Below are 13,351 nucleotides of genomic sequence, written 5' to 3'. Positions count from 1 at the left end.
TGTAACAAAATATCCTTTGTGTCTTGCTCTCAAAACATTACTCTCCCTATCACTATTGTTTTTCTAATAGGAAAGAAGATAGCACTGCCTTACAGTCTAGTGGACAGTATCCTCTCTGTGAAATGTCTTTTTTGCTGGGTATCTGTTCAAACAGATTTTCCTCCTTCAGTTGAGGAGGAAAGAAAAAGATAAACTCATGATTGTAAGAACCCAATCTGATTATTTCATTGAAAATTTTTTTTCTTCTGTTTTCATAGGTTCTCAGATATTATTAAATTAAAAGAAAAAATAAGGCCCAAGAGTTTTTTCTCATGAATTATTTCTTGTTCCTAGTGACCCAGAACTTGTAGTCCTGTCCTCAGAAACCTGTAATAGGATATTCTCTGTATACCTTTTCCAAAACAGCACCCTCCCCATTCTGTTTTGCAAATGTGATATGCATCAAAGCACTACTTTACAGTTAAGTGGACTAGATTCTATCTGTGACATAGTCTGACCTTTTAAAAAAATGGTTGATTTTTTTCTTCTTAAATATTGAAAACGTAACTCAAAACTATTTTTATTAAAAAAATTTTTTTCTTGTGGTTTCTCTTTGAAAATACATTGTTTTCCATGAAATGTAAGCATAAAATTTATAATTTTCCTATTGAAACAATTTCTATATTTCTGACTTTTTCATATATAATTTTCATGATGTGATATTTCATGTTATTTTACTGTAATTTCACATTCACTTAGTATGGCAAATTTAGGGAATTTTTCTGAGGGTGTGGGAATAAAAGGAACCCTTCTACTCTGTTGGTGGGAATGTAAATTGGTGCAGCCAGTTTCTTTGGAGAACAGTATACAGGTTCCTCAAAAAACTAAAAACAGATTTGCCATATGGTGTAGCACTTCCACTCCTGGGTGCATATATTTGCACAAAACTATAATCCAAAAAGATATATGCAACCCTGTGTCCATAGCAGCACTATTTATAATAGCCAAGACATGGAAACAACCTAAATGTTCATTGACAGATGAATGAATAATGAAGGTGGGTATATATACATACAATGGAATGTTATTCAGCCGTGAAAAAGGATGAAATAATGCCTTTTGCAGTTACATGGATGGACCTAGAGCTTATCATATTAAGTGAAGTAAGTCAGAAAGAAAGACAAATACTATATGATATCACTTATATGTGGAATCTAAAGTATGACAGAAATGAACTTACCTATGAACCAAACTCACAGACATAGAGAACGGACTGGTGGTTGCCAAGGTGTGGGGGAGAGTTGGAATGAAAGTTTGGGACTAGCAGATGCAAACTCTCATATACAGAATGGAAAAACAGCGACAGCCTAATGTATAGCACAGGGAGCTATATTTAATATCATGTAATAAACCGTAATGGAAAAGAATATGAAGAATATTTATATTAATATATATATAACTGAATCACTTAGCTGTACACCAGAAACTAACACAACATTGTAAATCAAGTATATTTCAATTAAAAAACAAAAGCAAAAATGCAACCAAAAATTCCCTGAAACAACCAATTTTGAAAATTTTAATTTCTTTTTGAAAAATTAGGGTTAGAACAAGTTTCTCCTCTCAGTTAAAATTTCAGTAAGTTAACTAAATTAGTAACTGTTACTTCTGTAATTCCTGGTGCTTTATCGTAATCTCTTTCATATCAGTTGTATCAGCTTATAGTGTCACCAATGCTGTATTAACTTTGCCAGTTTTTTTCACAGTATTACTGGTTTTGAGTATTTCAACTTTATGCCCCCCTCAAATAAGTTTTAAACCAAAGTATAACATAAAGTGGGCTTCCCAGGTGATGCTAGTGGTAAAGAACCCACCAGCCAATGCAGGAGACATAAAAGACATGGGTTCGACCCCTGGGTCTGGACAACTCCCCCGCCCCCCCGAAGGAGGAAATGGCAACCCACTCCAGTATTCTTACCTGGAGAATCCCATGGACAGAAGACCTTGTCAGGCTATAGTCCATAGGGTTGCAAAGACACACAACTAAAGTGACTTAGCATGCACATAATAGATAGCAAAAACTACTCACCCTTTAAGTAATATTTATTAAATGCCTATTTTGGGACTATGTTAGAAATAATGCTAAGTACTTGCAAGTCTTTTTTTTTTTCCATTTAATTTTAGATAAAATCTTAGTAGGTAGTCTCTTACCTGTTCTCCTTTACTGATGAGGACACAGGCCTGAGTGCTTGAGTGACTTTACAGGGTCACTAATCCTAGCTGATAGATATGCTAAGCCAGGTTTGAACCCAGGTCTTATTCCAGAGTCTTGTTTTTAATTCCACTTCACTTCAGGATGTATAAAATTTTAAAATATTATTCACATATTTTCCCATGCTTTTATAGTTGTCATAATTTTTTAATGGCTGTATTCTTTCATTGTGTTAAAAATACCTACTTCATTAAATCATATCGTAGTGAATATTTGAGCTTTCGCCTTTTGCTATTTCTAGGTAGTGCCTTATCAGTTATTATTCTGCATAGATAACTTTGGTATTTGTGAAATTTTTGCCTCAAATAAATTTCAAGAAAGGAATATATAGACCTTGGGATCTTTCATGTCCCTCTTGTAACAAATGTACCAGTTTTATTCTTAACACCCCTTTGCATTGTGTAGTCTTAAAAAGGTGGTTAGGTTAATTGCTACAAAAAGAGAAATAAACGTTTTTACTTGATTTTATGTTAATAAAATTTAATGTTTTTGAATTTTCTTTGACTGTTTTGTCCTAATTGATGACTCTACCGTAGCATTTTAAAATTACATATTCTTTTCTTTGTATGTGGTATAGTCATTTCATAAAACAGTATGCTTTCAAAAATCAAGATGCAAAAAAAGTGTAAAATGACTTCAAAATGTATGCATAAAAGCCAAAGACTGAAATTATCTGTGTCTATTTCTGGGTAATTTAAAATAATCAGAAAAATTTTAAACACAACTGATAGAACGGCTGTACTTCATGTTAAAATAACAAACAAAATCTGAGCTAAGGGATTAGTTGTAAAGAAACAAATATCTCTTTGTGCCTTTCTGTCTTTGAAACTCTAAAATGGAAATAAGGTTTTTTTTAGTGGGTGAAAGAAAGACATAGCTTCCCAATTTTTTATTGTGACTTTTTGTTTTACAGAGATGCTGTTCAGTTAAATGTGATTGCTACACGACAGCTTATTCTGCTTGCACAACAGATGAAGAATCTGGAAGTGTTCATGCATGTATCAACGGCATATGCCTACTGCAATCGAAAGCATATTGATGAAGTAGTCTATCCACCCCCTGTGGATCCCAAAAAGCTGATTGATTCTTTAGAGTATGTTTGTTTGAAATTTATTTAAATTTGCTTTGACCCCAAACTTTGGATCCAGATTTATCTATTTACCTGTATCTCTTTGTCTGTTTAGTTTCTCTCTCTATCCACACATACGTATACATTGCTCTCTTCCTTATTCAGCAAATTATTATATATCTACTGTGTTCTGTTTGTTGTTTCAATTTATACCTAATGACTCTAGGTGAAGTCATTGTGAAGCTTTCACTTTTGAACAGGTGTGATGGTTGGAGGAAAGCCTTTGAACAGCTTATTCATGGTATTAGAGTCTCAGTTTTTCCAAGGAATCAATCTTAGCCACCAAGAAGTTCCTGATAACCATGGAGACTAATGACTGCCTATTCAATAGCAAGGTCTAATTTATTAAAATATTATGCTTTTATTTTGCCCAGTGGAGTATGGTTGACTCTTGAATACACGGGATTGAACTATGTGAGTCCACTTATATTGCAGATTTTTTTCATTAAATAAGTACTCTAATACTGCACAGTCTGTGGTTGATTGAATGTGTTAATACACAACCATGGTTCAGAGTGCTGACTGTAAAGTTGCATGGGGTTTTTTACTGCGTGTAGAGTCAGTGCCCAACCCTGTGTTTTTCCAAGTGTCAACTGTATATCCTCAGAGGAGCCTTGAATTTTTAGGAAACAGAGGAATCATGATCCTTTAATTGATATTCCTAGTGTTATTGTTTCGGAGAAGGCAATGGCAAGCCACTCCAGTACTCTTGCCTGGAAAATCCCATGGATGGAGGAGCTTGGTGGGCTGCAGTCCACCGGGTCGCTGAGAGTCGGACACGACTGAGCGACTTCTCTTTCACTTTTCACTTTCACACATTGGAGAAGGAAATGGCAACCCACTTCAGTGTTCTTGCCTGGAGAATCCCAGGGATGGGGGAGCCTGGTGGGCTGCCGTCTGTGGAGTCACACAGGGTCGGACATGACTGAAGTGATTTAGCAGCAGCAGCAGTGTTATTGTTTATTATCTTTCTAAGGACTAGAATCCTGCTGTCAATTATTGCTTGAGAAGTGTGTGATTTGGTGGATACAACTAGGCATGGCCAAGATTTCATTTGCTTCAGCCTGTACATTCTCATTGAGTGAAACAAACAGGATCAAAGCAAGAATAAATAGCAAGGTCTTTTCTTCTTTTATAGACTGTAATTATAGGAAATTCCAGTGTCCATTATATCTTCACGTGTTTTTTTATTCTCATATAATATTCCTGCAAGCTTTTTCTTCCTTTATTCTCTGTTTGCCCTTAGGTCTCTCTTCTTCCAAGAGATCCTGTTCACTTTCAGCTCCTTAGTTACCACCCCATTTTCTCAGTTGAATGCTTTACTTCCCAGGGGCGCTACAGAATGTTCATAGCTCCTTCTCCAAGTTTTCTACTAAAATAAGCATAGAAGTCCATTTCTTTAAGGTTTTCCTGGAAATATGAGAAAATAGATTTGTAAGAAAGTTAGTATTGGGAGCTTTCTGGGAAATTCTTATAGTAATTCCCTGGTTTCTGTTTTCTAACTCCATTTCTTAGATGGTTCCAAATATCTACCTCATTTTCCTCAGATCATTAGGCCAAAGTGTTTAATATCTCTGGGAGAAGTTGAACATGCAAGTTAATTTATCTTTTTACTTTTTCTCTATCCAAACATCTCAGTTGCTGAGAAAGAGCCTATAAACCTATTCTATTATTTCCTTTCTTTGTTTACAAAGAAATCTGGCCAGCAGATAATTTTAGGATAACTCATAGATTGACTATGTAATCTCCTTCCAGTGATAAGACTTACTGGCTCTACAGTCTCTCCTAGTTAAGCCCGTTTTATTTTATTTTTTAATGTAACAACTATTGTATCCTTTTTTTGAAGTTCATCTCCATTATGGAATTTTTCCTATGTTGAATAGTAACCTACCTTCAATTTTATAAATATTCCTTTCCTTCCACACAAAAAAGTACTTTCACATACAGAAGAAAGTTTATCTTGATAGTCCCTTTTTATACATCCTCATCAGTTAGTATGGGTATCACTGTATACTAACAGTATTCTTAGTATACAAATATGCATAGTATTATAGACAGAAAGGAAAACTATCTGAAAACAAGTACATAACATTGAAATTAGAAATTTAGACTGAAAAAGACTACAGAGATCACCTAGTATACCGCCCTCCTCTTACAGATTATCATAGTAGACATTTTCTTCAGAGACACTGAGAGAACTGAAGGAATTTTATGACTTCGCAGTATATTACTAGACCTTTTATATTAATTGTAAATGTATGTTCATTTAAAATGTATATAATTAACATGTTATGCTGTTATGGTGATTATATACAAATCTTTAATTCCTTGGGGCCAGATGTATTTTGGAATTTATTTAGACTTTAGAAAAAAATATAATCTATTGTGTAATATGAAACAACTTCAACTATTTAGATTCGGGGTAGTGCCCATGGATGGAGGAGCCTGGTAGGCTGCAGTCCGTGGGGTCGCTAAGGGTCAGACACTGAGTGACTTCACTTTCACTTTTCACTTTCACACATTGGGGAAGGAAATGGCAACCCACTCCAGTGTTCTTGCCTGGAGAATCCCAGGGACGGGGGAGCCTGGTGGGCTTCCGTCTATGGGGTCACACAGAGTCGGACACGACTGAAGTGACTTAGCAGCAGCAGCAGCAGCTCCTTGTCAAACACACAGGAAGTATATGAATACTTACAACTAGAAGATGTTTTTTTAAAAAAAGACCATAAATCAGTTCTAATTCACTTTTGCTACCTACCATATGGTATATGAAAAAACTCTTGGTTTTCAGATATAGAAACTGGATATACATCTGGATTTGTGGTTGATGTTTAATGAGAGTAAAGCTGATTTCCTTTGTTTTTTTTTTTAGTAGAAGTTGTCAAACACTTGAGTTGGAGCCACAGATATATTTGAAATGTGCAAAGTGGTTTTTCATTTTTTAAATGAAAATATATCTGAAAATATTTTTTTGAAGTGAAAAAATATCTGAAAATATTTTTGCATGTAATTTCTTTTATTTACCAGGTGGATGGATGATGGCTTAGTAAATGATATCACACCCAAATTGATAGGAGACAGACCTAATACATACATATACACAAAAGCACTGGCAGAATATGTTGTACAGCAAGAAGGAGCAAAGCTAAATGTGGCGATTCTAAGGCCATCAATTGTTGGTGCCAGTTGGAAAGAACCTTTTCCAGTAAGTTGCTAGAGATCTTTGTAAATAATCGGAATTGAGAATTTTAAGTCATAATTTTGTACAAAAAGAGTTGGCAATTTTTTAAGAGCAGGTTTTACTTACTGAACATGACTTACTGTGGCAAAGTTGTTTCCATTTGTAGAGAGAGACACTCTTATTGGTACTTTTATGTAAGGCGCATGTACTGTAATGTTGCATGTATAGAAATGCAGATAAACTTTTAAAATGTTAACTGAAGATTAAGGCTATAGTTTTGTCCAGAATCAGAGGAGACCATGCCTTTCAAGTTTCTTTGTCATTGATAAGAGATTAGACACTGCCACATCACCATTTGTTGGCTTTTAAAATTATTTGTGGATTAGTTTCCCTTGTGGAGGTGAAGGGAATAGAGATGAGAATATTCAGGATCTTATTTCATTTGCTTTTTTAGTACCTAAAAGAGGCAGGTCTTCTAAGAAGTTCACTTCTCCTTGTATAGTTCACATGCTAAGGAAGATAAAAAGTTTCTGTGATTGGCTGTAGAAAAGCAAGGCATTACAGTATTTGTGAATCACTGAAATAAGAGAAAACGTAGATATAAAATGAGATAAATTGATTTAGGAAAGACTTAAGTCTCTGTAGTAGTAGTAAATGATATTATCTCTTTTGTTACTTTGACATTACTCTATTTTATTCAGTAATCTTGAGAATTTACCATTTCCTTCAATCTAAGGATACTGCCTTAGTAAATAGCACAAAATCAAACAAGCAATCTTAATTTAGCTTAAATATTTGACAGATATAAACTCCTTTTTGCAAAATTCTCTTTGCAGAGAGTTAATGAAAGAGTAGGTAACCCTTTGAAAATTATTTTACTTAGTCATTTGCAATCTCAGAAAAGACTATTTAAAATGGGGACAAATATTCTGGCCTGAATATAGTCAGATTTTTAGTTCTTAGAAGAAGACTACCAAGTATGTTTGTGGAGTTACAGAGTTCAAATTGTAATTTGAACTCTGATTTTATAGTATTTCTCTGATTTTATAGTATTTCTAAGTATTTCATAGTATTTTTATAGTATTTCTCTGATTTTATAGTATTTCTAAGCTCCCTTCCTTTTTTTTAATTTTTGGTATTAGGGATGGATTGATAACTTTAATGGACCAAGTGGTCTTTTTATTGCGGTAAGTGATAAGCCTTTTATTTTATTGAATATTCTGTGTTTTCTCTTTTTCTGTTTTCTGTGTATCTTTGTATTGTATATATGCACTATGGTTCTGTACCTTAAGGTTTTGTTTTTAATTTCAACAAAGGCAGGGAAAGGAATTCTTCGAACAATGCGTGCCTCCAACAATGCCCTTGCAGATCTTGTTCCTGTAGATGTAGTTGTCAACATGAGTCTTGCGGCAGCCTGGTATTCCGGAGTAAATAGGTATATGAGATGGCAATGTCATTTATTAGATGTATAGTAACTGAGATGAGAACTAATGTTAAAAAATCCTCTATAATGGATATTTATCAGTTTTATTAACCCATACCAATATTATATAGATATTATCACTTTCAACTGCAAGAGTTGACTTACCACAGCCAATGAAGTGGTTCCATCATCAGTAATAAGAATTAACATAAAATCTTGTGTACTGCCTACAGGATGGACAAGGTCATTAGAAATTTTTTTTTAATACAGACTAAAACTTGGTATAAACTTGTCATATATAAAGAGGTGAAATTCACAGAGAACAACTTATATATATCAAACATGAATACTAGTACACTTTAATCAACTCATGGGTCTCCTTTTAAAAGAGAGTAGTAATATTTATAGGTCTAACACTTAAACCTAAACACCTAAGCTTCCCAGTGACATTTTTCTAAATAATAGTCTTCCCTTATTTTTGAAGTCACTGTTTTATATTTTACAAAAAGGAGGGATATGATTATATGAATATATTGTTTCTGGTAAAAGTGAATTCCGTTCACAATTTCTTTTTAACTAAAGCCTCTGAAAATGGGAAGGAGATAGGGAGAGCCAAGGTGGTTCTTTTTCCTGTATGAAAAAAAGACACTCGTGCTAATACAAGAAGAAAAATATGAAGTCTGTGTTATTTTTTATAAATATTTTTTGGGTAGGATTGGAAAAAAGGGTAGTGTAAATAGTTGTTCAGACATAAAAATTAATCCTTTAAAGATAATATTTTAAATGTTTACGGTAGAAAAGTCCTCATTTCTTCCTACTTAAGTATCATATAAGATTTAGATTGGTTAAGTGTAGCTTTTTTAAATTTTTCATTGCTTTGATCGTTGTCTTTGCAGACCAAGAAACATCATGGTGTATAACTGTACAACAGGAAGCACTAATCCCTTTCACTGGGGTGAAGTTGGTATGATTTTACCTGTATTTTTGAATGTTAGAATAAATTTTTATAACCTTAAAATGTTCACCGAGTTTTTACATTAGAATAATCCATGAGAAATTGAAGCCACCCAGTTACAAGTTTATTCTTATTTTAGTTGCCATGTTAGAATATCTACTAATACTGCCTTTTGGTCCTTAATAATGTTTCATAAATTTAAAAATACCCAGCTTTGTATTCCCTCCTCATCCCATCCTTGTCTGACCCTTATTGTTTTTCTGCTGCCATCTGCAGCGATGCCCGTAGATACCCATGGTATGGAAATAAAGCTTTTTTCCTCCCTCATGGGTATTTTAATCCTGATGTTCCCTATTCACAGGCAGTATCACTCACAGCTACAAGAGTTGATATATCACAGGAAATAGCTAGTTGTCCTAAGAGGAACAGCTAAAGGAGTAAGCAAGTAGGATACATTTTGCCAGAATATTTTCTGTTGCATTTATTAATCTGTTAAATTCACAAATTCACAGCAGTAGTGTTTATGCTGTTACTTGTTTCAAAACAGGAATAGTATAACTTAGAATGTACTGAAATTTAATTATTTTTAAGTCAAATATAAAGTAAAATACATTTACAGTGTTGATTTAGTGTACTAGGTCTTATTTTATCTCTAATTAAACAGTTTTTGTTACCTTTGTGGAATAATTTTGATTTTAAAGTAAATCTTTGTCTTTTATCCTAGGGGTTATTCTATGACATTTTTATTTCTATTTAACGATTGACTGTTAGAGAATATAAGGGAAAAAAATCTAGGGTGCTTTTAATTTTATGATAATTATTTGTTTTCTTTTAAGAATTTTAAAACACTTTAAATGAGTTAGGTTTTTTGTAGTCTTTCCTTGTGTTATGAAGTTTAGCAAAAATCAGGTTGAGCTTTATTTTTTAGTGAGTATCTCAGTATACATTTCCATTGAAGTATTAATGTAGATGATAATAGATTTCATTGTTTTGATATTGTATAATGTAGATAAATTACAGCAGAAGTTAATTTGGGGTTGTTTTAAGCTTGTTGATATATGTTAATTTGAGCAACTTAATTATTCTTCAGCAAAGGATGATGATTTCCCTTTTCTTTTTTAAGTAAGTACAGTAGTAAGAATCTGGAAAGAGGAACAGAAAGAAAGAAGCTATCGTGAGAGGTGAAATATAGAAAATGACATTGTAAACTGATATAGGTAAAACGTTAAAAGGATTTTTAAGAGTGAATTTTAGCAAAAATTCATTCATTAATTAAAGTTCATGAATAGTGGGAGTTCTGAAACCACTTGAGTTCAGCAGTTTAATACCCATATTCCTTTAGTTACTATAGAAAGTAGAAAAGTTTGTTTTTTAAATGAGCAAACTGACATCTTTGGTAAAATATTTTGCTTTGTAAAAACATGATTTTTTTTCCCCAAAACTTCGCTACATGGTTATTATCAAAGCTGTTACACAACTTTTCTTCTTCAGAATACCATGTAATTTCTACTTTCAAGAGGAATCCTCTCGAACAGGCCTTCAGACGGCCCAATGTAAATCTAACCTCCAATCACCTTTTATATCATTACTGGATTGCTGTAAGCCATAAGGCCCCAGCATTCCTGTATGATATCTACCTCAGGATGACTGGAAGAAGCCCAAGGTAATGGTGACTAGCTCTGTCTTATCTGTTCCTCTGACTGTTGAACAACCCATGCTTACACTAAACTGCATATTAACTCTGTATTTGTTTATGCTTATGATAAGGCTTAATGGCCTTTTGTGACTGAGAAGACTCTTGAATTTAAGAATTTGTCAGAAAAGCAAAGGTAGTGTTATAATTCATTCTGTTCTAAATTTTGGATGATAAATTATTGTCATATGCTGAATTCTAGGTCTAACTTTAGGTATTTTTTTCTGAATAACAAATAACATTCAAAATGCTTTGATGCTTATTTTTCCTACAGGATATTATCTAAATCATTTCTTCAAGATGAATCCTTTAAACCAAGTATTCAGGCGCCCCAATATTAAGCTTTATTCAAACAACTTATTGCTTCATTATTGGAAGGGTGTCAGACATACAGTACCTGCATTATTGCTCGATCTTGCACTCAGGTTGACAGGTCAGAAACCGTGGTAAGAAGAATAGCAGTAAATACACTGTATTGGTAAGGTGGTGGAGGCTTGCTGGAGAGACAAAAAGTCGCTAGCATGAGCTTTACCTTTAGTTACTAACCTGATTAATCACAATCACAATCCGGATGCTAGAACATTTCTTAGAAATTGAGGATATTTGGGGAGACTGTGGATCTCATCTTATTGGGCCATTGATCCTCCAAAATCCCATATTACAGGAAATGTCCAGCGTCAAGGTTGTCATTGTTATTATAAGCTGAAATTGAATCCTTCTCTGCCCATTAATAACTTGGAGGTGAGTTTTATAGGGGATTAAGGGTTAAATGTTTTGTTTTAAGTGGATTGTACAGTTTTATATGAAAAAAAAACCTAGGATGCTTCTAGGAAATTAATTGCTTGAGCTGTCTCAGCTTCCCATTCAGCTTATAATATTGTAATTACAGTTTCTGACTAATTTTTCAGGTTGATAATGTCATAGTTTAAAACAAAGGTTAACAAATTGAAAACTTCATTTCTTATAGTTGTTATGGCCTTTCTTTTTTTTTTATTGAAAGCTCGCAAACTTAAAGTAATTCTACTGTTTTTACCACAATTATAGTGAAACATACTATAAAAATATTTATTTTTTTTAAGTACATTGGCATTGGTAGTGGAGCCTTTGATTGGAGAGTTCAGGGTTTGAGTATTTAAGTGTAAAGAAGATGCTGATTCCAGAACTTGTGTCAGCTGCTCAAAAAATAAAAGTGAGGTATCTGCTAGTTATAGTGTATCAGGATTTGAGTTACATGTAGGGAATTTTCTGTGGATTCAGTTGTCCATTATGTTTCTCCTCATGATATTAAATATTGAAATATATGAGTGGTGTTGAACAATAGTGCATGCTATCTTGATATTAATAGATTTTATGTAGATTAGGGCAGAAAAATCAAAACTAGGTTCAAACAGTAAAATAAGTTAAATATATCACAGTGCTTTACACAGAACAGGGGGCTTAGTAAACTTAAATGAAGAACCAGAGTTGATTAAAAAATTTATAGTAGATATTGATGCATAACAAATTATCTCAAACTCAGTGGCTTAAAACAGCAGCTGTCATTTTTTTTTTCTTTTGGTTTATTGCTTCTCTCAGCACCTGGAATTTAGGAAGGAATCCACTGGGCAGCTTTGGCTTAGAGGTCTTTCATGTGATTGAGGTCAGATGGAAATGAAAGGGGGACGTGCAGTGGAACAGCTAGTATCATTGTCTCTTCATGTGGTATCCGGATCTTTTCATAGAGTGTCTTTGCAAGGACGAGTGGTCGCCTTAGGGGAGTTGGACTGCTTACATGACAACTGGAGGCTTCAGGGAAAAGTGCTTCAGCAGGCAAGGTGGAAGCAACGTGCATTTTCTGACCTACCTAAGAAAATCATGCAACACTACTTCCACCTTATTCATTTAGTCCCAGGCGAGTCACAGATCTTCCAAGATTCAAGGAGCAGGGATATAGAGAATAGTCAGGATCATCTTGTAAATGAACTGGTGAGATGAAAGGTATTGTTGCAACCATTTTTGGAAAGTGCAGTTTGATATAGTCAGTCTTCTAGTCCCAACAGTTTATATTCCTCCTACATGGAAAACACTCTTGCTTTTTCCCCACAAAACCTCTCTGACAAAAGCTTGAAGCCAGTGTGGTTAGTGGAAATTGTGAATGAAGCTTTTTCAGATACAGTTCTTCAAATATTGATCTGGAAACCTGTGAACTAAAGCGTCAGGTTACCTCCTGCCCATCCGACGTATAATAGTGAGACAAGCATGGGAAATAATTTAGACAGTGTTATTCAAAAGAGAAAAAATAAGAGGCATACAGCAATCACTGGTCCATAACAATTCTGCATTCCAGCAGGGTATGTTTGATGTTTTCTTAGTTAGGGTTTCATTCCCCCTCTCTGGTTGGTCTCTGAGGTTTTGGTTCTCTCCTGAATCATCCTTTTCCCGTTAAAAAAAAAAAGGCCTGTGTTTGCAACTGAATAGCCTTCTTATCCTACTTCCTGTCCACAAAAAGTTGGGAGTCTTTAGAGCAGAGATCCGCAAACTTTCTGTAAAGCACCATATAGTAAATATTTCAGTCTTTGTGAGCCATATGGATTCTGTTGCAGCTTTTTACCTCTGCTGTTAAATGTAGCTTCCACCTTACAACTACTCAGTTCTGCAGCCTCAGACAGTATGTAAATGAACAAGCATGACTGTTCCAGTCAGACTTTATTTTAAAAATAGGTGTATTTGGCCCTAAACT

The 13,351-nt window shown here is 34.1% G+C and overlaps 1 protein-coding gene across 3 annotated transcripts in view; it reads left to right on the top strand.

Moving 5' to 3' along the window:
- The window catches only part of FAR1 (fatty acyl-CoA reductase 1), an 83,680-nt gene that overhangs the window by 56,739 nt on the left and 13,590 nt on the right, over positions 1-13,351 (top strand). For 2 of the 3 annotated variants that reach the window (XM_055423337.2, XM_055423335.2), the window contains 6 exons: positions 3,165-3,344; positions 6,408-6,585; positions 7,704-7,748; positions 7,878-7,996; positions 8,881-8,948; positions 10,431-10,602. In XM_055423337.2, coding sequence (XP_055279312.1) covers positions 3,165-3,344; positions 6,408-6,585; positions 7,704-7,748; positions 7,878-7,996; positions 8,881-8,948; positions 10,431-10,602 — 762 coding nt within the window. Of the gene's footprint in view, positions 1-3,164; positions 3,345-6,407; positions 6,586-7,703; positions 7,749-7,877; positions 7,997-8,880; positions 8,949-10,430; positions 10,603-10,906; positions 11,079-13,351 lie in introns of all 3 variants that reach the window. The other variant, XM_055423336.2, reaches the window with a different exon arrangement.

The sequence above is a fragment of the Moschus berezovskii genome, chromosome 14, assembly GCF_049115385.1.
Source record: "Moschus berezovskii isolate FMDL1 chromosome 14, NW_MosBer_1.0, whole genome shotgun sequence".
NCBI classification, from domain to species: Eukaryota; Metazoa; Chordata; class Mammalia; order Artiodactyla; family Moschidae; genus Moschus; species Moschus berezovskii.
This window is presented reverse-complemented; position numbering and strand designations above follow the sequence as displayed.